General features: G+C 47.0%; 2 protein-coding genes and 1 non-coding gene across 3 annotated transcripts in view; 2 read left to right on the top strand and 1 right to left on the bottom strand.

The window, feature by feature from the left end:
* Nucleotides 1-35: 35 nt before the first annotated feature.
* On the bottom strand, nt 36-14,823 carry COG4 (component of oligomeric golgi complex 4). The gene is made up of 19 exons (XM_021541097.2): nt 14,660-14,823; nt 14,116-14,198; nt 13,320-13,434; nt 12,335-12,509; nt 11,552-11,745; nt 11,038-11,143; nt 9,837-9,994; nt 9,249-9,307; nt 7,694-7,827; nt 7,051-7,169; nt 6,553-6,719; nt 5,754-5,919; nt 4,504-4,566; nt 3,921-4,037; nt 2,240-2,332; nt 1,857-1,940; nt 1,453-1,554; nt 939-1,067; nt 36-730 (listed from the first exon to the last, which is right to left on the bottom strand). The coding sequence occupies exons 1-19, from the start codon at nt 14,795-14,797 to the stop codon at nt 596-598; spliced, it is 2,337 nt and encodes a 778-aa protein (XP_021396772.2). The 5' UTR covers nt 14,798-14,823; the 3' UTR covers nt 36-595.
* A 228-nt stretch (nt 14,824-15,051) lies between these two features.
* The window catches only part of SF3B3 (splicing factor 3b subunit 3), a 28,388-nt gene continuing 16,136 nt past the window's right edge, over nt 15,052-27,303 (top strand). The window contains exons 1-11 of the mRNA XM_021541098.2: nt 15,052-15,172; nt 15,768-15,880; nt 16,276-16,602; nt 17,685-17,857; nt 18,204-18,345; nt 19,275-19,387; nt 20,040-20,177; nt 21,333-21,436; nt 22,612-22,777; nt 23,223-23,318; nt 23,839-23,911. Of these exons, the coding sequence (XP_021396773.1) occupies nt 15,811-15,880; nt 16,276-16,602; nt 17,685-17,857; nt 18,204-18,345; nt 19,275-19,387; nt 20,040-20,177; nt 21,333-21,436; nt 22,612-22,777; nt 23,223-23,318; nt 23,839-23,911 (1,402 nt within the window). The 5' untranslated portion in view covers nt 15,052-15,172; nt 15,768-15,810. The remainder of the gene's footprint in view (nt 15,173-15,767; nt 15,881-16,275; nt 16,603-17,684; nt 17,858-18,203; nt 18,346-19,274; nt 19,388-20,039; nt 20,178-21,332; nt 21,437-22,611; nt 22,778-23,222; nt 23,319-23,838; nt 23,912-27,303) is intronic.
* Nucleotides 19,542-19,621, top strand: LOC116184068 (small nucleolar RNA SNORD111). The gene has a single exon (XR_004148797.1). It is a non-coding gene; the product is annotated as a small nucleolar RNA SNORD111 (small nucleolar RNA).

A 27,303-nucleotide genomic window follows, 5' to 3' on the forward strand; every position in this document is an offset into this window, starting at 1 on the left:
GGCCCACAGCTGAGCACACCACTGGAGACTCCAACTCAACCAAGCGAGGTTTATTTACAGAGTATCTGTACAGAGCAGGGACACAGCCCCACTTCCTTCAGAGGCTTTCTAGTGATTTTCCAAGCACCTTCCCAAGGAAATCACTCCTTTTCCCATCCACAGAACAGTTCCCATCACCACCAGAAGAGAGCTAGGGCTCAGCATTTGTGACTCCAGTAGCTGACCCTTAATCTGGGGGTACAGAGGGAACACAGCTGCAGCAGCAGACCCATATTTGAGCCCCACCAGCCCCCTGTCCCAGCCTGTGGCCTCCTGCAGGGCAGCAGAGCACAGGGAAGTCAGGAGCAGGCACTGGCCTGTGTTCTGGAAATAGCATGACAGATTCCTCTGTGCCTTGTTTCTGCTCCCACAGAAGGACGGCAAGTCTTCTTGCTGGGATCAGGAAAACCCTTTGCCCCAGTGAATGTGAGCAGAAGGGCAGACATCATCCCATCCCCACACCATCAAACAGCCCTGGGCCAGGATGTGGGCAGGCTCAGGACTGCAGCCTTCCTGCCCTTAGCTCCGGCGCGGTGCTGATCCAAGCACTGACCAACTACAGGCGCAGCCGCTTGATGTCCTCGCTGCGGAAGTCGATGCGGAGAGCCAGCACCTGCCGGACCTCGGCGGGAGTAAGGCGCCACGTGAGTGGACCCGAGTTTGGACCCCAGTAATCCAGAATCTCCGTCACCTGGAAAAAGAGGGGAGCTGTAGGAGATGCCTCAGCACAGACTGTCCTCACAGGTAAGTTTGAACTCAAGTGCCATCAGACACGGGGCAATTTCTCCAGGTTTTTCACACCCTGCAGGTGTGATGACATCTGGATAAACTCAGTAAAGCCACGTGCAGTGCAGGTGTTCCCACAATCCCCCAGTAGGAGCAGACCAAGTGCAGCTCACCCTTTCCAGGTTGAGGATGGTGGCCATTTGGGAAAGACGGGCAAACTTGTCACGGATCGTCCATGTGGTGACTGTGGTGAGATAGGCTATGAGGGACCTCAGCTCCTTGTCAAACTGCAGACCACCGAGCTGTGGGCACAGAGGGAGATCTGTTAACTCTCCAAGCAGACCATGGGCTGTGCCAAGACACCAGTTAAAATCAAAGGGAACCAGTGTGAGGTCTCTGAGCAGGCAGGTCCTAGTTAAACCATTTACTGCAGGTTTAAGTGGCTTATGTTTAGATCTACCTTAAAACCCAGTCCCCTTACTGGTGCCAGCTCTTCTCAGTCCCATCACCAAACCCACTTTGTCCCTGTGGATGCTGATGTAAAGGCATCCATGAGCTGGTCACTGGTGCTTGGAGAGTTTCTTACAGGGTAATATTTGAGGGTAATATTTGCATCTGCCCTGCCCCATCCTTTACTGAGGATTTGGAGTCAATACAGACTACATGGTATTAGAGTGTTTTGCTTACCCTGCTGAAGGTGGATTTGAGCAGCACTTTCTCCAGTTCAATGGCTATGAGACTGGTCATAAGACCAGTGAGAGTATCATAAATCACTGGAGACAGTCCAGCCTGGAAGCAGAAACCTGTGTCATTCTTGTCAGGAAAAACTGAACAGAGATCCCTAAAGCCCAAGGCTTGGAGAGCTTACAAATAAGGACTTGCAGGCTTGGCAAGCAGGGAGCACCACAGAAGTGATCCAGGTACGTGAGGCCCGCAAGCAGGCTTTGAGAATTGCAGGAGAAGGGGGTGACTGGAGCCTCCAGAGCCCTGCAAGGCACTGGAGGACACCTCTGCTTCCCAAGCAAGGAAGGAGCTGGAGGATGCCACGTGGAGGTCTGGCCAAAGCCTGGCAGGCTGCCACCTCCTCTCACCTTGAACTCTGTCATCTGTTGTTCCAGATTGACGATGAACTGCTGGACCCAGGGATCATTGGCCTCATAGTCACTGAACTCCTCCTGACAGTGAAATGCAGAAAAGGTTGTTTATGTGGCCTGAAGTAAACCACAGCCAGAGGCCCAGAGGACAGGAAGGGAGGTTCTTCATGGAGCAGCACTTCATCCCTTCTGCTCCTCTGTAGCCAAATGTCCCTTTCCAGGCTCAGCTGCAGAGCAAGATCTGGGTATTTTACTGCTGCTCTGTGCCAAGGAAACAGCAGATAACTGAGGGGAAGGAAACAGCGGTTGCTCTGACTGTGCTGCTGAGCAGAAAACAGAGTGCTCAAGTACAGCTGCAAGAGGAGAACACTGAGCCTCACCTCCTCGATGTTGTGGGAGACAGAGAGGAATAAGTTGATCCACGGCTTCACCTGGGGTTTGATGGCTGTGCTGTTGAGCTCATTGAGACCTTCCTGGGCGAGACAGCAAGAAGAAAGGACAGTGAGGCACAAAATCTTTACAAACAGGCTGTCCTGATGCTGCTTTCCATTCTCAGCTTGGGAAACTGGCCCACAGACAGGAAACTGCACCCACAAGGCCCAGATCCCACACTCTTCCGGTGCCAGAAGGCTCTGACAAGGCTCTGACACCATGACAAGAAGAGGAGGAAGGATGTTGGCCCAGAAGCTGCTGTTGTGCTGACTTGCAGTGTGGTCTGAAGGGCTTGTGCTTCCCCACCCCATCCCACACAGCTACAGATTTCCTAGCAGGAGCGAAGCACCTGGGGTAGGAAAAAATGCAAACTCAATTTTTTCACTCAGCACCAGCCAGGGCACTGACTGAACTCAAATGATGCACCTCCACTGCAGCTTAGCTCAGTAGGGGAATCTAAAAGGAAGATAAAAGCTGTAACCACAGTTAATTCCCTGAATTAATCATAACCCCAGCACATGTCATCTCCCCTGAGCAGCAGGCTGTCAGCAAAGGCTGTTTTGTCCCCTGTGATGAGAGCTCTTAAAGCCCTCTCCTGCCAGCCACCCTTCTTTGGCTCAGCAAGGTGTCATGAAAGCTCACTCAGTATGAAACTGTGTCGGTACCTATTCTGACTGGCATTTGATAGAAGATTTTAACTAAAACTGGCATTTCTGAGAAGGCCCTGCTGGCAATTGTCCTTTTCTGAGACAAAATCAGTGTGTGTGTGACTCAGGCAGCACAGGAGCTTCCTCCTCAGCCTTTAGATTGCTTTGCAGCCACTTTTAAAACCACACCAGTCAGACTGGAGAGTTTTACTCCTTACTGATAAGCTCTTTGGTTTCAATACTGACCACAGTCCTCAAGAGGGTTTGCTGGTAGTGCTGAACTGAAGCCATCTGCGTGCCCTGAACTGCAAAGCCAAACAAAAAATAACCTGACCCCTCAGTGAAGTACAAAGGCAAACCTGGTTCAAAATATTCTCCTTTGCTTGGTTTCTTTCCACATGAGGAACTAGGTCTTCCTGCTTCTTTTCCTGCCAGAGACCACTGTGACATTTTAGGACAGCAGGCCCCAGCATGCCACAGGAGACTGAATTTAGCCAGAGAGTCCTCTGCCCCATGCTGAGGGCTATTTGTATTTGGGAAAGAAGGAGAAACCTGAGAAAAGAACAGCTCTTCTCTACCAACAGCCTGTCTTCAGCATTACTTAGTGAGGCTGTGGACAACTTGACAGTGTGCTGTGCCACGAGGGAGAATGGAGGAGATGGAAATGCTATTAATATTTCTTTTCCTGAAAATGCCAACTGCAAGTCCATGAAAAGTGAAGACAAATGAAGCAACATTCCTTCTGGCTCTGCAGCTGCTTCCAGTGCTTTTTATGCAGCTGCCAGCTGGTGTGGCTGTGTAAACGGGCTGGGGCTGTTTCCATGCCTGAAAGCTGACTGATGTGCTCCCTCCTGCACCCTACCCAGCACTCCTGGAGCCACACATGGCCTGGCCTTAGGCTGAAGTGATTCCTGCCAGAGTTCTCCCTGAAGACACCAGCAGCCAGTGTTGGAAGGCAGCAGTAATTTGGAGAGACACTCACCTGCAGCAGGTCACGGAATTTATTGGAGACAGCAGCCATGTCTGAGAGGCAGCTCTCAATCTTGGCCTGTGCCTGCTCACCCCCGAATCCTTGGCTGAGTAGTTTGCTGCAGTCACTCTGCAGGGAAGAGATCCATGAGCAAGCTGCAAATTAATAACCTGGGCCGTTTTTATTTCTTTGTGTTGCTGAGCTCTGGCTGCCCACCAGTGTGTGGGCTAGCACAGGAGCCCAACTCTTGCTCTTGCAAAGGCAGAGACTGCTGGCTCCAGCTGCGGGGAGAAAGGACAGCAAGAAAAGCAGCCAGAGGCTGTCTAGCCTGGCACCAGAGAACTGCAGACTTGCCATGATGCACAGTTATTCCTGCACCAGGTTAGTCAGGCTAGAAGAACTGGTATTTCTGGCTGCTACTAATCAGCCGGAAATTGCACTACCAGCTTAAAATTCCTTCCCTAAGGCTGGAGGGCAGAGACCTCAGGAACTCGGGCAGATCAAAGTCCAGATGGTTTACTTGACCCCTGCCTCCCCCAAGGAAGGATATTACAAATTTGATTCAGGAAAAACCAGTAAAGAATACAGACTGCACCTCCAAGGTCTTCTTTAGGGTCATGATGTTTTCACTGCAGACTTCCACATTGTTTAAGGTCACCTGAAAAAAACCCAAAACAAACCCAAGCTGGATTAAATGGAATTTCCCAGCACCTCATCCCCAAATCCACACATTTAATCCATGCCCTGCTAACAGTACAGACTGAAATGCAAGTAGTTAAAGGACAAAGTAGCTACTGTGAGACCAAAGCACTGCAAATTCACAGAACTGCATGAAGCTCAACTCCAGCAACAGAGCACGCGTGCTGAACCCCCACCTGCTGAAGCTGAACCAATGTCCCTATGAGGCTGGGGTTTGCACAAACAGGAACATGAGGTAAGGTGACAGGCGAATGAAGAAATTCAGTGGAAGCCCTTTGCTTCAGAAATGCAGAAACCTGTAACACTGAGCTCTATGAGATTAAGGAGTTGAGTCCCTCCTGCTCCCTTTGCTGCCTTCTCTCCTTGTACAGTCAAAGTTCCAAGGAACCTCTTCAGCACTGGCTCTTCACAACAACTTAGAGGGAGGTAAGTCATGGTGAGCCAGCCTCCCTCCAGTGCTCCCAACCTCTGCCCACAGGTCTGCTCACACTGGAGAGAGCAGAGCCAGAGATGCTCTCCCAGTGAGGTCCTTTCCACAATGCAAAGTCTACACAGATCCCAGCATGGGGAAGGACGTGTTATGCTGCAGAAGACAGGAGTGAAAAGTGACCACTTCCCTGTGGGGTCTGGAATACTCCCTGTTCCTGTTCAAGCAAGCAGAGAGCTGCAGTTCTGCTGTTAGAAGGCAACAGGAGGATCTTGCAGACCAAGGAGAACAAACAATTCTGCTCTAATGAAAGCTTTTCAATCTGGTAAGTGAAGGAGGTGAGCTTGGGCCAGGACTTTTCTATCTGGAGGAAGGTGTGGATGAGATGCTCTCCCACCACCTCTGTGTGGAACCGGTGAAGAACAGGATTGGTGGACACCTCAAAAGAGCACAGACTTTTCCCCAGCCTAGAAGGAATTATTGGCAGCCCAAGAGGCACTCACAGGATCACAGCTGCACAGGCCTGGTGTGGAAGCTCTACAAACAAGAGGTGAGGCAGAAGCATCTACCAGACATCCAAAGGTAGGCCACCCACCACACCTGAACAGGTTTTCAGGTTCTCTGATCACAACAATCACACCAATCCTGTTCTCAAGAGTTCCCCATGATCTTTCTCCCCACCCCAACTCACTCTACACCAGAAGAGCCACCAAACCCACCAGAAAGGACTGCTTGGCCTCATCCGTGCTTTCAATGCCTTTGGTGTCGAACTTGCCCTGCTGCAGGCTGCTGTGCATGATGTTCACAGCACTGGTCACCCCTCTCTGGAAGTCCTGGAAGGTTGTGGCTGGGAAGCCCTGCTTCAGCTTGTTGTACAGAACTTCCCTATAGGCAAGCAGAACACACCAGGGTTTAGAGCAAGCAAAAAAAAAAATATGCTCTGTGCCTGGGGACAGCATTTTTTCTGAGATCTGACCTGAACCAGGTAGTGAAAAGGGGGAAAAAAAGGCTGGCAAGTATCTCCTGACAGCCTCTGAGTGCTGAAAGAAAAACATAACCACCCAGTTTCTGAGCTTTCCCAAATATCCTGCCTGCAGCTGCCTGCTGTCTTCAGATATACCTCCTCACTCCCACAATGGAATGAAAAATAGCAGGACAATTTCTGCAGTCTCACCCTAAGTTTGAGTTGTTAAGTAACCCAGAGAACAACTAGGGGTGATTATGTACCCTCAAGCAGGGTAGTACCCCAATGCTGCAAGGCAACTCCATCTCGTAGGGATTTTGTGCCATGAGGTTCTTTTCTCTGTTCATCCTACAGGTGAAGCACCACTATGGTGAGAAAAGAAGCCCAGATCCAGCTTCCCACATCTGCCAATGCTTCCTGTGAGCATCTTCCATGGAGATGACAAGCCAGAGGTTCAAAGGCAAAGAACACTAGGAAGACCATCTGGCAGCAACCACTGTTTGCAGAACGTGAGGTGGAGGAACATTACAATGAACCTGGTGTGTTTTCATTACCTGAAGTCAGACTCCAGCTCGGTGGTGGAGTGGTTGATCATAGCACAGAGACAGTCTATGCTGGAGCTGGACAGAGCACGCCCAATGCACTTCTTCACTATATAAAACACATCATCCACCATGCTGGAGGTGAGCTGGCCCTTCTCGTAGCTGTCCATGGCAACAGCCTGCAAAGAAAGCTGTCTCAGTGCCCTGAGCTCACAGCCCCAGCAGTGCTGAGACACCAAACTGCCCATCTGCCCACTTCACCCTGAGTGGAACTACCCTGTGTGGCTGGCACCACTCACACCAGTCTGCAGCAGCCCACAGACCTGGAAGATACCTGGGGTATGTCTGAAGTCAAAGTTCAGAAAAAACCACTTGCTTTTCAAGGCCAAGGGAAACAAAAGACTTTCCCAACAATTCCATATTTGCCATGTAAGCATATCCCTCCCTTGGAATGCTCACCAGAGGACTGAGGAGAACGCACAGAAAAATATCTAAGAGGTTTTCCCCCACCTTGTTGACAGTCTCCCTCATGAAGTACTCCTCCATGGTGATGTAGTAGCCAATGAGCTCTTGCATGGTGCAGCTCAGCAGACAGTTGTTGAGGAGCTTGTCCAGGTATTTTTGATGCTCTGTGGAACAAAAGAGAGACCCATCAGGAGGAACCCAGGGCCAGGAGGCAGCTCCACCAAGTCCCCTTACTGCTTGTCTCATGGGACAAACAGATATACACTTGCCAAGCCCAGCTTAGAACAAATCACAAGCCTCCATTGTGGAGCTGAAATTGCTGAGCTGGATTTTGCAGGTGACTAAAGTGATTTCCAGAGCTCTACAGAGTACCAAAACCTTGAGCCTTTTTTTTATGGCCTCCATCTTTAGGATTTATGCTTGCAGTGACCAAATGGCTTTTCCCCTCTTTGGAGACTTTACTTTGTTATACTCTACAAGCATTCTTAATGTTGGTTTTCCTGTTAGAGGGAACAACCAGTGCTGAAAGCAGGTTTGGAAAGTCTAGGCTACACAACTGTCTTCCACAGAGCACTCCCAAAGTGTCTTTGCAGACCCTGTGTCACTCTGCTCTGCCACTAACTCAGGTATATTGCCATTTCTGGCTTTGATAAGCAGAACCTATGAGTATCAGTGCTCAAGGTGTTACCTTGCTTTACCTCCTCTGAGGCCATGGCATCTCCCACCTCAAAATCAGCCATTATTCGTCTCTTGATGAATCTCAAGTAGAGCTCACTGCGGGCATTCATCAGAGTGACTTCTGTTAAAATAGGGTCAAGCTCCCTGGAAGAAATAGCAAGAATCAAGACAGCAAGACTACAAAAGGAGAGCCTCAATTTAATTCAGTTAAGTAGTGTGTTTTCTGTTCCCTTACTATGAGATCAGTACTGCCCCTTTCCATCTGTACCACTGACTGGCAAAGCTCAGCACAATAACTGGTAAGTGCAAAGCATGCACACAAACAGTCAAAATATCCCACAAAATCTCCCCCAGGAAGTATCTCTACAATATTGGTTTTTCCCACAAACTCTACTCCAAGATTTAGCAACACTCCCCCTCTTTTTCCTCATAGATGTGAGGACATTCACATTGAAATCACAGTGGTAAGGACTGCAAGACTCAAAGCAACCTGATGTAACTTCAAAATGAGCCCTGTTTTGAGTGGGAAGTTTGACTAGAGATCTTTATCAGTCCTTCCCTACCTCAGTTTTGTTACAATTCCATGAGCCCTATGTAGTGTTAGAAATGCCTGGTCCCTGCCATCTCCACGTATGTATGTGTTTTTGTGCACAGACTCATATGTTTCTCTGCAGATGATGAAGAATCTGTTTAAGCTCAGCAGCTCAGGAAACGTGAGACAAAAAAGTGTGTTACAATGCAGAACACAGTGTTCAGATCAGAGATGACTGAAAAAAGAAAGACTGACACATCAGCTTTTTCATCAGTGTGCACAGAAGAATTTTACAAATCCTGCTTGAAGCCTCATGGTGCACAAGTGGGAGAAGGAAACATCAGCTTTATTTTACAGATGAAAAATTAAAAAATCAGAAAACTAGAATGCATGCAGAACTACTCAGAGCAAACAGTAAGTAGATATTACTGCAGAAATATTAATTATGCAGGCTCATAGACAGATCTTCCTTTAGGAACCTGTTTTCTTTCAAGGCATGTCAGGCAGTCCCAGAAGGGCTGGGTGCACTTTCAAATGGCCTTGCTTAAGGGTTATGTAAATATTTACAATAAGAAGAAACAGAGGGAGATTGAAAGCACTGCTGTTTGTTGTCAAGAAACTGATGGTATGGAGCTGCTGCAGATTAAGTAGGATCCAAAGATTTATTCCTGTCTCTGTCATAATTATCTGTCAAGAGAGGTGCTCTGTTTTGTGGGCTCCAAGGACTGTACTCTGGCCATGAAAGGGTAGTGGGCACAGGCAGGTAAAATCTCAGTCCTTCGTGTGCAGTGATACTGACAACCCCCCAGGAATGCTTAGAGCAAAGGCTTAGAATTAATGACTAAGAAAAATAAAGCCCCATTACAGAAGGTTCCTTTAAAGAAGGGCAGTGGAGGGCACCTAACAATTGGATTTTTTAAAATTAATAACCACAAAGCTTTTGGAAGAGCGGGAGAGTTATCTAAATGCTAAGTAGCGTTAATAACAACTCCAGAGTGAATGGTTGGAGAGCATAAAGAGTTTTTCTTTGTACCTTGGTTCAATCTTCTCTGCAGAAGAACTTCTCATCATGCTATTCTGGACTTGCTGGAACTGCAATCACAAAAGAAAGGAAGACTTTGCTGATGACTTGGAGTTACCAGACATTTCTTGTGCTGTCACCTAAGGAAGTGCTTGCTCTCTGGGGGTAATTGGAATGATTTGCAGGAAGCACTGCCAGAGAAGGGAATCATGTAAGTTCACTTCCTCTTCCTCCAAGGCAGAGCTCATCCTGCCAGGAAGGGTGGTGGGATGGGACTTGGCCAGAGGCACCAAGGTATGTGACCATGAGACAGTAACAGCAGCCCTGCATCTAAGCAGGAACAAGACAATGGGGAAGGTGCAGAGCTGCACAGCAAAGAGTGCCCAGGGTGCATTTACCATGCTCCCAAGGAATACTTCTCTGCATCAGAAAGCACAGTTACAGACTAAACCCCTTCAGCTATCTGGGTCAATAAGTAGTAAAGCAAGGATTCTCTCAATACACCAGGTCAAACTCTGCTGCCTCTATGGCAGAGGGAGCCCCACAGAACTGGATGGAGGGCACAGCTGGCTGCATGAGGCAGCCTCACACTGCTCTTACCTGCCTGTGATAGTCCCTCTCCTTGATGAACTTGTCCACCACCTTCTCCACCTGCCGGTCGCACTCCACCTGCAGGTGCTTGATGAGGGCGTAGAGCCTCCCTGGCCCGTAGTAGGTCTCCACGATGGGCTGGTGGGTCTCCACAATGCGAGCAATCCCTGCGGGGAGAGGAGAGAGACTCAACCAGCAGTTCCCAGAGCACAGCAGAGCTACACAGGTCCACAGACCAGACCTAAAAAAGGATCATTCCTTCCTTAGATAGAGTATAAATCTCCTGCAGCAGAAGCCATCTCTCTGTCCCTAAAGAGAACTTCTGCCATGCCCTGTGTGCCAGCTGCCCTTCAGCCCAGCAAGATACAAGGAATGAAGCTTCCCCAGGACAAAGCTGCACAAGCTGAATCTGGCAGGGGGTACAACTGCCACCCAAACACAGTCCCAGCTTTTAGCACCTCCAAGGTTACAGGGAAAAATCAGCCCAGGGATGGTTCTTGGGCACACACTTGCTTCAGAGAGCAAGCATTAGCAAAGGCAAGACCTCTTTGGAGGAAAAACTCAATCTCTACAATATTGCCTTCTCACAAACACTCTACTACAAAAGTTAGCAATGTTCCCCCTGCTTTTAACACTACTGCCAAGAAAGCTCTACTGGTGCCAGGCTGAGAGAGTAACTTGACAAGGGTGCAGCCTAGAACTAGAGCAGATTTCATAGAGAAGGTGGTTAATCACCATGGGATCTCAAGTACTGTCTGTGGCATTCCCACAGAGCATTCATATTCCCTTCTCTGCTTTCAAGTTCCCATGATGCTTCTTGAAGAGCCAGGCCTGGAGGCACCAAGAGCTGCTTCTCCCTAAGGGATCTGATTTGTTTGTCTGGAGAGCTGCAAGTCTGAAGAAACCTCCAGGGAATGCCCATTTGTTTTGAGGATGCAGAGAACGGGAAGAGTCTGATTCCTGGAGGAAGCCAACAAATCCTTTGCAAATACACCTTGTGCCTGTACAAGATGCAAAGGAAAACTTGCTTACTGTGATGCCCTCTCCTGGTTGGAATAATTCCTACTAGTTGTGTCCCTGTCCCTCGAGTGAGACACCTGTAGCTCAAAGGGGAATGAGGCATTTTGTGAGCTAAAATTAAAAGCATTTAAATTGATGGACAGTCTCATCATGGACTATTTGCAATCAGGAAAGAGGAAAGGAAGATTACCTTCAAAGAGGAGTGTCAGGGTGTCTGCAAAGATGACAGCAGCTCGACGGTCACTCATGTCTGTCCCCATCACCAGCTGCAGGTTCTCTTCTGCTTTGTTGGCCACCTGCATGGCAACAGGATCAGTCAGCTGAACACCCAAAGGTATTTTTCAACCCACAGGTCCTCTGTCCTTGCCCTAGAGAGCTTCATTGGCCTTCCCAATGCAAGAGCTATTGCTGCTGCTCCTCCTTTGAACAGGGATCCTTTCCTCTCTTGTGGAAAACTCAAGGCTCAAGGAAAGGCAAAAATTTGCTCTTCTCTTTCCAGGCTCATTGGATAATTTTTAAGCAAGTGCACAGAGCAAGATACAGACACCAGAAAGTCCCTCCCAGCATGCAAATGCAGGGAGAGATATGAACTAAGGCCAGTGCTATTTTTTAAGGTTAACAAGCCACTGCCAAAACCTCTTTCCACAACATCTGTTGACAGAGACTGGGTTTTCCTTTCCCCTGGATGTCACAGAGCCTGTTACCTGCTTGCAGAGGTACTCAGAGAACTTGCTCAGCCCCTCTTCATGTAAGCCTAGCAGAGGAAAGATCTTGAAGAACCGTTCCACCTGGGGCAGGTCTCCCTGCTTCATAGCTGCATCAAATTTCTCCGTAACAATTGTTGTCAGACGCTGCTCTGCTTCCTGCAGGAGTTTCAGGTTAGCATCAATTATTCCCCCTGGTCAAAAGGACAGGAAAGAAAGGGAAAAGCAACAGCACAATGTTAATACTGTATCAAGGGCTACTTTTTTTTTTTTCCCAGGAATGAGACCAGCACTGTGTAGCCCCAAGCTGAGAAGGTAGAAGACACACTGGAATTCCTCTACAGGCATAGACAGGTTGTGTAATGTTGTGTTTTTGCATGAAGGATGACAACACATCCACTGGCATTTTCCTCTTAGGAATCTAGCAATTTACTTCCTCATTTCCAGTTGCCCTGCTTGGTAGCACACCGTGACACAAGAGCAATTCGTAACAGAGCCTTCTCCCTCACTTCAGACCTGAGCATTTTGTCCTTTGCTTAGTTAGCACCTGAAATACTATTACAGCTGTGTGCCAGGAACATCCTTTTCAATTAATAATAATTCTGGTGTAATAACGCTTCAAAAACCTTCACCCCAAGTCAGTCTACAAAATATTAAGATCTCTGGCCTGCACTAGATTTTCTGCTTTGTCTGTTGGGCTGAGGCAACCCATGGGAAATGAGCAGCATCTAGATATCCATTGGAAAGGTGACTCATCAGCAACTCCTCACAAACAGTGCTTACCTTCCTTGCCCTGACGACTGAGCTCAATCACTGACTTGTCCAGAGACAGGTAGCGGTGGATATGAGCTGCTGCTTGCTCATAGTCTTCATTTCTCAGGGCTGTCTGAACTCCATCCATGCAGAACTTCAGGTCAAGGATGTCATCAGCTCTCTGAATGGCCTGATAGAGTCGGTTCTGAAAGAAAAGCAACCAGTAATGCTTCCAGCTGTGGGATAGACCAGGGAGAGAGACCTGTCAGAAGACAGTGTGAGGGAAAAACAGACTGCAGCAATACTTCTATACAGCAAAACTACTATGTAAGCAAAATTCCTGCACTACTTAAAAAGTGCTAAGACCAGTGGCTCTGCAGGATGAACAGCGTATGTCAAAATTGAGGCTGAACTTGGAGGCCACAGTTCTCTGTAACAAACAGGCAGAGACCAGAAATGACACCACATATTTATCTGTTTGATCTGAGCACCTGTGCAAGTACTGGCATTGACACCCCTCAGCCTGTCCCCAGACAAGGAACAGAACAGCCCAGATTCCTGACCTGGCTTGGGTGACAATGGCCATCTCCACTGTGCTCAGCACTGTGCAGCTGCCAGGGCTGCTAGTCACCCTATCCAGATATTCTACCAGGAGCTGTGTGGGCAGAAGGGGATGCTGGAGAACCAGCTGCTACATGGACGAGCATCCCTGGAAGTGTTCAAGGCCAGGCTGGATGAAGCTCTGAGCAGCCTGGTCTAGTGAAAGGTATCCATATCAACTGCAGGAGAGCTGGGAGCAAGAGGAGCTTTAAGGTCCCTTCCAGCCCAAACCATTCTATCATCCTACCAGTCTTATACCATGCAATACCCAGGAGCCCAGAAATACACAGCTAAAATAAAAAAAACCACAGCAGTTCCAGCCCACCTGCCCACCAAAGGCAGGGCACATCTGCTGTGCTGTGAGCACAGAACACAGATGGTGGTGACAGGTTCCAGCCCCCCTCAGCCCAGCTACCTTGGCAAGGTCGAGCTGGCGGACTTTGCTGCTGACGTTCTCGGCCAGGTTGCAGGTGAAGGTGATCATCCCTGCCAGCTGCTGGGCATCCCCCTCGATCAGCTGCAGGTTAGGGCTGGGAACACACGGGAATGAGCGTGAGGTGCACACTCTGACCACCGGGATGCTGTGCAAAGAGGATGGCTCCTCCTCCAGATACAGCTGGTCCTGTCACAACACTCGCATCATTTCAGTCCCTTCCTCTGGGAGCAAAGCAGGAGAAAGGAACGGACTGGCTGCTTTGGAAGAGGCTGCACAGAACAACTGTGCCTTGCTACCACACAGGGCATTAACAAGCCACTGGGCCCTTATGACATTCTCCATTTCTGAAGTGGAGGTGAAAACTGTAAACCTTTTCTTGGAACTTCTCCTAGACACAAGGCCATTTAGGATGATTTTCCAGCCTGCCTGCACAAGTTCACCCTCAAGAGGCAGTAATATTTATTCATACCTGTAGACAGCCTGGCATGAGACACCTGATCCAACAATTGATGCTGTAACCTGGCAACCTCTGAGATGACACTGTCAAAAACCTTCTGAGCCTACACTAAAATGTGGGTCAGTCTGGGTGAGGGCACAGCTGTCAGTGCTGCTGAGAAGATCTGGGCACCTGCGGATGAGGATCCAATTCGTGTTCTCTACCACAAACTGATACAAAGTCTGACATTTTCTGAGAATGGATGTGCTTCCCCTGCAGCACTGAAAGGAGTATCTGGGTCATGCAGCAAGGAGAAGGGAGAAGGGTTGGAACACTAACCCCATGCGATGAAGGGCAACCATCTTATTCTCTATAGTGCTTTGCTGCTCCAGGAGGGAATCCAGCTCTTCCTGCACGACTTTCTGAAAAAATAGAAAAAAGGATGAAGGAGGTGTTGTGTGACTTCAGCTCTCTTCCAGACCAGAAATTTGTCACAGACCTTACATCCAAGAGAACGACACAAGGCATTAGTGCTTCCAAGAGCTCATAGGACAAATAAATCCTTTCTAAGCTCTCTTTAATCCTCTAAATCTTTATGTTTTTTCTATTTGAAAGCAGCGGTTTTGGAATCCTCATCACACCGCTGTTAAGTCAGATAACCCACAACCTCCTCCCCTGGCCGGGCTGCCAGTGCGCGAGATCCCAGAATCTTCACGCTGCCCGCGGTTCAGGGATCCGCGGAGGCGCCACCGACCCCCGGCCAGGCCCCAGGGGCGGCAAGTCCGTATCAAACACCTCTGGAGAGTCTGCAACAACGAGGGGCACAGCGACAGCGAGCTAGCCGCTTCACGGCCCCACTGCCTGCTACGCCCGGCCCACACACCTCCTCCTCACACAGCCGGCTGTAGGCGGCCTCCAGGTCCGCCAGGTCGGTCAGCGACTGGATGCGCTCCATGGAGAGGGCGGAGGCGGCGGGGCCGCCGCTCTCCCCCGGCGGCGCCCTCGGCCCCGGCGCCGCCATCTTGGCCCGCAGCTGACGCGTCCATTCCGCCGTGAGGCCCGGCGGGACCGACACAGGCGCTGCCTGAGCCTCGGCGCTGCTCGGCTCCGCCCGGCAGCGAGGGAAGCCAACGCTCCTCCCAATCTCCATGCTCTAAGGAGGCTGAGGGTTTTCTTGGGTGGGCTCCTGGCGCAGAGAGCAGCCGCCATAGCGCCGCGATTATTCAGGCACCTCATTCGGCAACCTCTCTCGCCACACGGCGCGCGCGCGCGCCGGACAGGCGGAAAGCCCCGCGGAGAAGGCGCGGGAGGGCAGCGCGCAGGCGCGGCGCTGATGGCGGAGGAGGCCGGCGGCGCGCCCGCCTAGGCCGGAGCAGCATCCGCCGTCATCCGCACGGTGAGCGCAGCTCCGCCCGCCCGGTGGCGGCTCCGCGCCACGGACGGCGCCCGGGATTGCGGAGGGGGAGCGCCGCGCACCCCCCGGGGCGAGCGTTCCGCAGAGCGCGGGGAGGTGCTGGCTCCGTGCCCCGCCGCGGCCTCGGCAGGGCTGAGGGCCGGTTTCCCCGGCCCGGGGCGGCGGGCTCCTGCTGAGGTTTCCTTCAGCCTCAGGGAGAGGAGTCGGCCCTGAGCGCTGCGGGCGGCTGCACTCGTGTTCAATGAAACGGCGGCGCCAGAGATGTGTAACGGCGCGGGGATCCCGGAGGGCGTCCCTGGTTGTGTTTGGTTCCTGAAAAGCTAAAGCCGTGACTAATTAGTAGTAATTACTGGAAGGCCTGCTCAGCCGCCCGGCAGTAAGGAGTTCAGCTGGCGCTCGGCACCCGGACACCTTGGCAGGGCCTTTTGCTCGTCGCGCTAATAAATACCGAATAGCGGGGTGGCAGGCGGGCTCTGCTGTAGCGGGATCCGTGCACGCATGGGAGGGCAGCGCTTCTCTCTGCTGGATGAAAGGCTTTGCTTTTGAGAAGTTTATTATTTTGTGTTACTTGTTGCAGAATTACCAGAGCTACGATAAGCTGAAGCGAATCCGTTGCCAACATGTTTCTGTACAACCTAACGTTGCAGCGTGCCACAGGCATTAGCTTTGCTATCCATGGCAATTTCTCAGGTAATTTTCTCATCCCTCCGCATGTCTTGGCTTCGGGTTGTTTTTGGGTACCAGTTTGCTTTCGTACCTCTGGGGTTTTTTTGCTGGCACGTTATCATTTGCTGTTGAGTGTTACTTGAGCTGTGGTAGCTTGTGGATAAATAGATTGAGAGAAGATTGGCTTGCTTATTTATCAATCTAGTTTATCTATAGATTTAGTTTAGTATTCTGGCCAATTTTCTGGTGTGTTAGATGTTCAAACAATGGTTATCCATAATGTGGTGAATAGTTTCTTTGAGTTTCTCCAAATTGCCAATTGGCATTTGGAAGTTTCCCCTTCTTCCCTTGCAGCGCTTGCTGAAGTTGTGTGTCATACGTTCTGTTGCTGACTTGTGCTCATGTTTTGGGTTCTTCAGGAACCAAACAACAAGAAATTGTTGTTTCCCGGGGCAAGATCCTGGAGTTACTCCGCCCTGATCCCAACACGGGGAAGGTTCACACTCTGCTGACCGTGGAAGTGTTCGGAGTCATCCGGTCCCTCATGGCCTTCAGGCTGACGGGGGGGACCAAGGACTACATCGTGGTGGGCAGCGATTCGGGGCGCATTGTCATTCTGGAGTACCAGCCCTCCAAGAACGTCTTTGAGAAGATCCACCAGGAAACCTTTGGCAAGAGTGGATGTCGCAGAATCGTTCCGGGCCAGTACTTGGCTGTGGACCCAAAGGGCCGTGCCGTCATGATCAGTAAGTCTCTCTGTCAGCTTGTGTTCTTACTATTGTTATCTTCTTGTGGATATTTATTTTGGAGCAGGTTTCTGCCAGGTATAATTAGCATTATAATATAATTGTTTTAGGCTGTGAGCTATGTAAAGGAGAACACAGGCATTCAGAATTGTTCCTTGATGCTGGTGGAATTGAACAAATAAATTGTAATGCTGAACCAAAACAAGTTGGAAGGAGATCAGTTTGCTTAGTGCACAGAGCCCTGGTGTGGGATGTGTTGGAGAGAGGATGGGATTACAGGTGTCAGTGCTACACTGTCGCTAGTCAGTTCCCATGGCCTGAAATGATGTTCTGAGTTCATGTTCTCTTCTCTGAGATGTCTTGTGGAGATAGATGCATTTCTGATCAGGCTTCACAGGTAGAAGGACACTTAGGAGATTATTTTTTTTTTTGTAAGATTTAGCATAAGGTGTATGGAGTTTTCTCATTTTGCTGAAGGCAGCTCTGTGCAGTGCTGATGGTATTTTACCAGTATACTGGGAATAGCAATAAATAACTTTCTTTTCTAATGTGTCTGGTTTTCCTGAGTGAGAAAATAGCACAGTCCCAGTTGTGCCATTCATGTTGATATTTGAGTGGTGTTTTTTATGTTGTGGATGCTCTGTGTCAGGCAAGGATACTTCCTCTTAGTTAAAATATTTCTATGGAAAAATTGTCATCTGGCTTTAAATAGCAGAATATCTGGATGCTTCTTTCCGTTTGTCTTTGCTTCCTTGCAGTCTGTCATCTCTTGTGTGGTAAAAAGAGGGAGTAGATATGCCTCAAGCCACTGGAATTGGACTATTGGGCCAGGTGAATGCAGTCCAAAGGGTCAGGCTTTGGCTTTAAAGGGCTGAAATTGTCATTTGGTGTTTGCAGTCTGAAAGATTTAAAATGAGACATTCGAGGTTAATTGGTGACACAGAAATAAACACCAGTGATGAACTTCAGCTGAAGTAGTGCTGATAATCTCTTTCCAAGTTACAACTCGATTTTGGGCTGCAGGTACGGTCAGATTTGGTTATCAAATAATGGGCTTCACATGTTATTGTCCTTTCTTGCAGGTGCCATTGAAAAGCAGAAGCTGGTGTATATCCTGAACAGAGATGCTGCTGCTCGACTCACCATTTCCTCCCCACTGGAAGCCCACAAGGCCAATACCTTGGTCTACCATGTGGTGGGAGTTGATGTGGGGTTTGAAAACCCAATGTTTGCTTGTCTGGAAATGGATTATGAGGTGAGAAGAGCATCATCTTCCTTTGCTGTCTCTTGAGCTTTGTTATTCCTATTCTGTTCTTCATCTGTCACTGAGGAACATTGGCTGCTTCTGCTTTTTGGGTCAGTTTTAATTTTTTACAGGCTTACTGGCTTTTTTTCTTGCCTTCAGCCTCTTCTGTCTTGGTGATTGTTTCTTTTTGCTTTTTCAACTGAAATTATGTCTGTTTTCTTGGTTTCTCTTGTGCAGCTTCCAGTGACTCTTTTGGCCTCCATTCTGTCGTTACTCAAAACTGTTCCCAACATGTCAGCTTTGGTCCTCCTTTTAATCCTTTTTTTCAAAGACACCTCAATATGTTCTGTTTTAGGAAGCAGACAATGATCCAACAGGTGAAGCTGCAGCCAACACACAGCAGACATTGACATTTTATGAATTGGACTTGGGTTTGAACCATGTTGTCAGGAAATACAGTGAGCCCCTGGAAGAGCATGGCAACTTCCTCATAACAGGTACCAGCCACAGAGTTGTTTTTGCATGGGTCTATTTGGTTCCAATTCCCCAGGAAAACACATTCAATACTCTTTATATCTTAGGAGTTGCTTCAGTTGTAGTTTGAGCCATTAGTATAAATTAATTGACCTTGCAGTCAGGTAATGAGGGGTGGTTTACATGTGGAAATACACAAGTATTCATAGAAGCAGCTGCAGTTCGAGAGGGCTCCTGAAATTAGCTGGTAGCAATGCAAAAGGACTTAGTTAATGCATAAGTGCTGTTTTACTCTCTTTAATGGGATTCCATCAGCTAAAGGCAGTAGATGAATCCATGGACTAAAAGCCCACTTGAAGGGGTTGGATACAAGGCCAATACAACACCTTCAACCAGGGAAACTGCTGCAGGTTCCTCTCCAAGCACAAAAGATGCTGAACTAGGAGAGCATCTTTGTATGCTTGCCCTGTTGCACCTCCTGTAGGCAGCTGTCAGACACCAGGTATTGTGCTGAATCTGTTTGATGATATGTTGCACTGAGTTACAAAGTATGGTTTTAGAATGCTTCTATTGACTAAAGATGTTAATCCATCTGATAGATTTTTCTACAAGCAAACATGCCAGATACCCAAGAGTTGTGTTTATCTGACAAGTTGCTAGTGTAGATTTTGGGTGTGTCATTGCTTTGTAGACAAGAATATGCCAGGAAGGATAAAACCTAAGCAATTTGTCAGAAACTGCATCCTTCCAGATCCCCTGGTTCCATCTGCCCTTTTCTCATGGTGGCACAGGCAGCTGTACTCAGTCTTTGGTCTTTTCTGTGAGAGCATATTCATATATGCAGGGTGATGGAGAATGTTAAAAACTATGTTGCTTTAAAGAAAACCAAACATTCTGCAGGCAACCAGTCAGATCTGTGCTAAAGGCTTTTCTCCTAATAATTTTCTTTCAGTTCCTGGTGGTTCTGATGGCCCCAGTGGGGTGCTGATCTGTTCTGAAAACTATATTACTTACAAAAACTTTGGTGACCAGCCTGATATCAGATGCCCAATTCCCAGGAGACGGGTGAGAATTTTTTAAGATTATGAATGCTTGGAATTTGCCTTTCAAGGTTAAGGGCATCAGGAAGGTTGTCAAGTAAGAAAAAAGGAGTTACAGACATGTTGGCTTATCTGCCTCACTGGCTGTGTGTTATCTGAGAGGACGATGGAGGTGGGCATAGCCTGAAGTGATGAGTGTGGTTCATGTCTCTTCTCTGAGATTTATACTGGAGATACTCCAAAGACTCTGATCAGGCAGCAGTGTCAGTATAAGATAGGATTACTTGAGGTGCTGAATGGTGGCAATTGCAGATGCAGGTGAATTTAACAGCTTCTCTGTTGCATCTAAGGCTGCTTCCTCTCCCTTTGGTATTAGGAATGCAGTGCTTTGAACACCTGCCAAGGTGCTCAAAACGAGGTGTGTGTGGGTTACAGCCCTTTCCTGTAGTTTTGGCTTTGATATGTGAGAATTGCCTGGACAGCTATGGCACAGTGTCCCACATTCTGGGGCAGAGATGTACCAAGGGTGAATTCGGGTGCAATGAAGGGATGTGCTTTGTGTTAAAAACCTTCTTGCGTACTGTGAGCTCTTAAGGCACCTGTGAAATGGAAATACTTCCGTCAGTGAAACCACCTCTGTGCATTCCACCAATGACCTCCACTGTCTTTCCTGACAGAATGACTTGGATGACCCAGAGAGGGGTATGATCTTTGTCTGCTCTGCTACACATAAGACCAAGTCTATGTTCTTCTTCCTGGCCCAGACAGAGCAGGGAGACATCTTCAAAATTACTCTGGAGACTGATGAAGACATGGTAAGCATCCCATGAATGCAGAAGCATTAACTGAGGAGAGTTCTTAGTCAGCTGCTTTCTCTAAGGTGATACGTATTTACTGTTGTGAGTTTAATTGTGTAAGGGAATGTGCTTTATGTGATTTGTAATACAGTTAACACTGGTCACCACTGGGTATTACTCATAGGCATGGTGCAAGGTTTGCAAAATCCTGTGAGGGTTAAACTGCAGTCACTTGAGCATACTTAAAATATACTAGAGGTGGTCTTTTTTTAAGAGAAGTAAGCCGTGGTCCATGAACCTCCTGGAGAATATTTCAGTAACTTACTCTGTGGAACTTAGCTTCCCTGGATTTCAGCAAGTACCCTCTAGTCTCTTAATTGAGTGTTTACATGCTGCAATCAATATTTTTGCAAGCTGAGGTAGCTAACTTGGCACAGCTGGTCTGTGAGTTGAAATAACAGGCTTGCCAGTGGCTTGCTGTTGCTTGTTTTAGTATTCTGTTCTGAAAAGTTCTCTGCTGCAGTGTGATTAGTTGGGTTTTTTGAGTAAATGTTGAGTGTTAATTTCTCCGTCTAAACATATCATGCTTGCTACAGGGGATGATTGTGTAGCAGGCACTGAGCCTGCCAGAGTTCAAGGAGTGTTTGGACAATGACTGACACATGGTGTGATTTTTGGGGCTGCTCTATGCAGAGCTGGGAGTTGGACTTGATAATCCTTGTCAGTCCCTTCCAACTTGGAGTACTCTGTGATTCTGTGAAGTGCCTGAAGATTGTTCTTGGATGTTTCACCAACAGCTGTTGTGACCATATCAAATTTAGAAATTTGCTCAGGACAGTTTTTCTAATGCTGGAGAATTGGTGGTGCTCAGTGAGGCAAACTTCTTTTCTACTTAGGCAGCTTGCTATTTTTACAGCTTTTGTTTTCCAAACGGACTCAGTGTTACAAAAGGCAGAAAGTCTTGGACTAAAACAGGCAGCCTGGCTCGTATGTTCAAATAGTTTGTTGGATTTTTTGATTTATAACCTGGTGCCCCAAACTACTGATGTGTTGAGCTTGGCCTGCTCTTGTTCATTTCTTTGGAGAAGATAGCTAGGCAGATGTTTGTTATTAAATCACACACATGGAGTTCCGGTACTTTACCATAACAGTCACATCTTCATCTGCTTTCAGGTAACAGAGATTCGACTGAAGTACTTTGACACTGTTCCTGTTGCTGCTGCCATGTGTGTGCTGAAAACAGGGTTTCTCTTTGTGGCATCTGAATTTGGAAACCAGTGAGTAAATAAGTTTACGTCAGAGTTTTTCCCCTGAAACAGAGTGGTTCTGTTGAGGCCTGCAGGCTGACCCTTGAACTTACTGTGCATAGAAAGACAACACCTCTGATTTTTGTTCAGAGGGCTTGAGAAGAGCAGTTGGATTAGGCTGTGAATGGGGGAATTTTCTTGTTTGAGCTCAGATTAGATGGTGAAGTGCAGAGAACAAAAGGTTACTTGCTGTTGCAGCAGATTTTGGAAGAACTGAGCAGTTGCTGTTTGTGTAGGGTTCGTCACGTATCTGGATGAATTATCTTTTCAATTAGTTTGATAGTTTTGCATTTTTGTGTGTATGTCCTGCTCAGAAGTAAATAGGATTTCTTATTAGTAACTGTGTTCCTTTCCTTACTGAATGTGTGCTTGAGGGCTTTCTCTTCATTCATGTTTGGACTTGTAAATACTGTAAAGGATCATGCACATCTTAGAAGAGTAGCTTAACTGTGTCTGAAGGAGGGATTCACAAGAATGGAGATTTTCCTGACTGTATCTGCAGTTAGCCACCTGAGGGAGCCCCAGCCAGTTTGCTGGCCCGAATCTGAATTGAGGAAGCCATGTTCAGGCTTTATTAAAACCAGGAAGTAACTCAGTCTATCTTTCTGTGGGGTTTTTTTCAGGTTTTTGGTTTTTTCTTTTCTGAAATTTTATTTGATTGTTGTATTGTTCAGGCTCATAAATTGGAATAGGGAATGTGGTTTAAAACATTATGATTAAAAAGGTGAGAATATTACAGTAAAATAGACAATTGTGGAGTTGAAGTCCTAGCCATTGGCCTTGCTTTTGGCCTCAGCTGTCAGTTACTGCGTTGGCTTAAACACAAGAATATCTAAAAGGCTCAAGGGTAAAAAAAATACTGAAACTCTGGGATACCTTGCCAGTGATAGCTGCAAATGGGAAAGGGCTGAAGCTGGGAGGTTGTGGGGGGGGTTCTTGTTCATGGGTTTTAGTTGTTTTTTTTTCCTTTGGAGACCTCTGATTTTTTGTCACCCAGAAGACAATCCTTGAAGCCAAATATTAGTAACTGAGTAATGTAGGGTTGCATTTCTTACTTCCCCACTACCTGAATATCTGGTTAAGCCTTACTTAAAGAAGGCTACATGAGCTCTGAACATGCTGACACTCTTTTTTTCTGTCTCAAGTTACCTGTACCAGATAGCTCACCTGGGGGACGATGATGAGGAGCCTGAGTTTTCCTCTGCCATGCCTCTTGAGGAAGGAGACACATTCTTTTTTCAGCCTCGACCTCTGAAGAACCTGGTGTTGGTGGATGAGTTGGACAGTTTGTCTCCTATTCTGTGTTGTCAGGTATGTTGTCATTAGCAAGTTCCTGTTTACCACATGTGTAAGTGGAGTCACCAGTTGTGCTATTCCAGGTTTCCAGAAATATTTTCCAGGTAAAGACTGATAGAAAGGCAAATCTGCAGAGTTGTCAGACAGCTGGCTGAGATTGGTACTTGGCCTGGTAGATTTGATTCCTGTGGCAACAAATAGAAATCTGAACACAGGTTGTCAGCCATTGATTCTGTGATGCTTCACTGTTGACCGCCAGACCAGCTGTTTGCAAAGAGTTTTGGTAAAACTTAACATTCAGGGCAGCAGCTGGAGCACCCCATGGCATCTGCACAGCTTTTGGTGTTAGAAAAAACATTCCTAAAGTAGTAATGTGATATATATATATATATATATAATATATATGTATAATTTTATTTTCTCATTCCATGGATGTTGTTTTGACATTTTCTCCACACAGATAGCAGATTTGGCCAATGAAGACACACCCCAGTTGTATGTGGCTTGTGGTCGGGGGCCCAGGTCATCCCTGAGGGTTTTAAGACATGGACTTGAGGTGAGACATCCACCACTTTAGAAGAAAAACCTGAGACATGAGAGCAGTGTGAGGAAATCCTTGAAATAAGTAGCTGAAATGCGGGGATTCTTCTTTTGCTGTAGTCTGAGAGCTATTTTCTCTTGCTTCTTGAGGAATAGAAGGGTTGTATTGTTTATTCTTACAGTCTCAAAAGCTTTTTGTTTACTTGACTTCAACAGAACCTGCATTTTGTCTCTTCTAATACTTGAGTGTATTGAGCTGGAACATTCCTGGTGTCTGCCAGCTGCTGCTGATCTCTGCTGGGGGTGGATGACCTTGTTTTAAAGCTGATCATCCAGAGCAATAATGTTGCCATATCATTCCTGACCATATTTTGCCCTGTAGCACATCTGGCATGAGCTCAGAGCGTCAGAATTGGGAATTGTTAGCTTTCCTGCCCAGTTGTGGGAAAGCTTAAATACTGCTCGTGGTTTGATTGCTTACTCTAGTAAGTCTAAACATCTGTTTGCAAAAGAACCTTCTTCCTGTTTACTCTTAGGTATCTGAAATGGCTGTCTCAGAGCTGCCTGGTAACCCAAATGCTGTATGGACTGTGAGGAGACATGTTGAAGGTATGCGCTATTTTCCTGAAGCACTGGGAGGTCATAATGGTTTTGTGTTTGTTTTGTTTGTTGTTGTTTTCTGGTTTTCTGTCCAAGGAGATAGGAATGGTGCTGCATGATGTTTGTGTGCCATCCTCAGAAATTGTGGCTTGAGTCAGCAGCCACCTGCTTGTCTTTAGAAGCCACCCACCCTCTGGTCCCCTCGTATTGTCACACTTCCTTTTGACAAAGAAGCAGCTGGCTGCAGCTGCATCCATCACCCAGTATGCTGTGTCAGCTGTACATTTGCAGCCTGAAGCTGCTGAGCTTCTAATGCATAGCCACTTCCCATAAGTTTTTGCCCATAAGTTCTTGCTCAAACATCAGCAGGCAACAGCTATTCTTGTTGGAGGGTACTCACTACTCTTCATGTGTGTGTTGACAACTGCAGTAATCAGCTCTTTGTGAGAGAGTGGGATAAAAATTATGGAACAAAAATGGTAGATCAGCAACAGTGTCTGTATTTTATTACTTCTTTCTGTGCATATCTGTGAAAACACCACGATGGACTAGGACGTATTCTCTATTCAAAAGCCAGCAGTGTGTAGAAGGTTTGTGATTCCAGGAAGATTAAGATTTCAGGTTGGCAGAATATACTGGATTAGGGGTTTGGTTGGTTGTTGGGTTTTTTTTTTTTTCATTTTGTGATCTGAAATTAATAACCTTATTATTACTAATGTACAAGATGAAAAGTAGTACCTTCTGCCTTTCTCTTTATGGTGAGAGCAGAATTGCACCTAAAAAGCTTGTAGGGAATCTGTTCTGGGTGCTGGCAGTCTCAGGGATTATTTCCCAGGCTGTGCTTTGTTTAACTCTCACAGAGATTTCCCTAGGTTTATACATGGGATCTAGAAAGGCCAGATTGTTGCAATAGAGGTCTTAGCCTGCTATGGTGATGTGAGACCTTGCATTTAAGCAGAGTAGTGTGTCTTCCAGGGAACCAGTAATCCTGTGGGAATTTCAAATCCTGCACTGGGGTTTACCTTGCCGTGTGAGACCTGCCATGAATTCCTGTGCTGATATACTGAGATTCATGTACTGCTTAACCAACAAGGGAGGAACTTAGACAATAAAGTGCCTTCATGTTCCTGAGAAATAAAAGGGTCAAAAGGTATATGTTTCCACAGTTCATATTTAAAAAAAAACTGGTTTTCTGAGAAGAGACATTCCAGTTTGTTAGAAACCTTTTCTCCAGTATTCTGGAAAAGAAGTTGGTAAGATTTTCTCCCTCTGAGGACTGGAGGCTTCTGACATCACCTTACAGTTTTAAAATCTTTTCTCTTGGGGTTCCAGAGGAAGACTTAGACTTTTCAGGAGGTGAAGGACCATTGATCTGCAGGAAGCGGACCAGTCTCATTGCCTGCTCTTCTTTTCATCTTCCAAATTTTCCAGGTTTCAGCATGATCATGATTCAGAAAGGCTGGAATCTGTACTTGTTAAGCTGTGCTACTCGCTGAATACAGTTTATAGTTCTGTGAAACTGATTCCCAAGTTCTAACTCTTGGAATTCAGAAATTATTTTATTGGGTTTTAATCAGAAAGAGTGCAGAACATTTTCAAACATGTATGTAATCTTTAAAGTGCCCTTGAGGGCTCAGTTGGCAGTGTGGGGTTGCCCAGCTCTGCCTCGATGTTGCAGTTTGTGTGTGCTGCAAGGCCTCTGTAAGAAACACCCAGGTCTGCAGTCTTCAAAGCAAATACTAACCTTGGCTGGTACGTGGTGATACTCACTACCAATACCAAGCCTTTTTTTTTCTTCCACAGGTGGCTGGTGGTGGAGGTGCTGATCACAGGTGTGTACCTACTGCTAGGGGCTACTGTACAGTACCACAGGTTAACCACAGAGAATCCCAACAGCATGGGGCTACATTTATGCTAAGCACTTCAGTAAACTAATTCTAGAAACTGTGTGTAGTTGAAGATTGTTGCCTTTGAAGTTGAGTAGCTGAGGGGTAGAAAGCAGATCTCAGTCCATCTTGCAGTCCTTGGGAAGCAAAACAATCAGCTGTGTCTCTGTGGGACAGTCAGTTCTTGCTAAAATTGGATGTGTATGTTTTAGGGGTATTTTCAGCTCTCTTGTAGACCAAGATAAGGCTTCCAGCTGCTTTGTACAGACCTCCAAGAGAAAAAGATCGAGTGTGCTTGGAGCATTTCTAGGTATTGCTGGCATGGGAATGCCCTGTGGTTATGGGATTCATCTGCCTGTGACACAGAAGTGGGTAGGATTTGCACCAAACTATTCCAGTTGAATTACCTGTGGGTGTAGGTGCGTGCTCTGCTGGTTTGACAGATGGGAGCTGGGAGTCAGCACTCCCTACCTGGCTCTCTTGCTGGAGGAGCAGTGTGCAGTGAGTCAGTGCTGTGGAGTTGCCACGCAGTAGTAAACAGAAGCCCAGGAAAATGCTGTCATCCCCTCGGAGTCTGTTAACTGAGAGTGATCCTGAGCTCTGACTCTGCTCACCAGTTAGCTCACTAAACTCCTCTGAAGCTCGTGGTGACTACATCTGTATCAGTGCAAATTGAGATGCTGCAGAGTGTGAGAAAACTGTCAGGACTGGACTGGCATATGAGAATAGAATTCTCATGGACTAACTCAAACTGAATCCATGATAAATAATAAAAAGCACAGTAGTGTAGAGTTCATGGACTGAAATGTCATGTTTTCATAACGGGTTGTGATGTTTGCGTGACGCTGCAGAAAACTTGTAATGCATGTGTAGGAGAATGAGTCCAGCTGTGGCTCTTCAGAGTCATTAAAATGTCTCTGCTAACTGGTGCAATTAGAACAGCAATAAGCATCTCTGAAGTCTTGTGTCTGCACACAAAATGATGCCTATCTGTTCAAAACTCTCAGGAGCCTGATGTTTTGCATGAGATTGTGCAGAGCTAAGTAGACATCTTTTCATATTAAAATCCGTAGATCATCTTTTTCTAACTGAGAACACTTCTCAGTGTGCCCTAGGGATTTAGTCCTCCTAATTTCAACTAGACTGCTATATTTTCTAAACCAAAATTGTATTGTTTGAACCTAGATGAATGTGTCTTATTCACTGACTTAATTCTGGTAAATCAGACCTTTTATTTCAAAAGCTCCAGCAGAGAGTCATTAAGCAAAACAGACTTCAAGCAAAAATGCACTTGTCACTATACTGACACAGACTTAAAGGCATGCTCTAATATAAATGTAAGCCAATGGAAAGAAAGAGCTAAAAAAGTATTACGAGGTAGGAATGAGTTTTTGTTTAGAGCAGGACTAAGGGAATCTGTTTTGTTTTCAGATGGGAGTTCTTTGTCCTATTCCAAATCACATGCTTAAACCTCCTGCTGGGACACAGTGGTTTATCATGAGAATTGACAGCCCC

Source organism: Lonchura striata, chromosome 13 (assembly GCF_046129695.1).
Source record: "Lonchura striata isolate bLonStr1 chromosome 13, bLonStr1.mat, whole genome shotgun sequence".
Classification (NCBI taxonomy): domain Eukaryota; kingdom Metazoa; phylum Chordata; class Aves; order Passeriformes; family Estrildidae; genus Lonchura; species Lonchura striata.

What these genes read in the sequence shown, in the direction of transcription:
- COG4 (XM_021541097.2), bottom strand. Translation starts at nt 14,797, where the DNA reads ATGGCGGCGCCGGGGCCGAGGGCGCCGCCGGGGGAGAGCGGCGGCCCC. An exon ending in GCCGGCTGTGTGAGGAGGAG is followed by an intron (nt 14,199 to 14,659) that starts GTGTGTGGGCCG and finishes CTATTTTTTCAG; the next exon opens with AAAGTCGTGCAGGAAGAGCT. An exon ending in GTTGCCCTTCATCGCATGGG is followed by an intron (nt 13,435 to 14,115) that starts GTTAGTGTTCCA and finishes GTGTGTTCCCAG; the next exon opens with CCCTAACCTGCAGCTGATCG.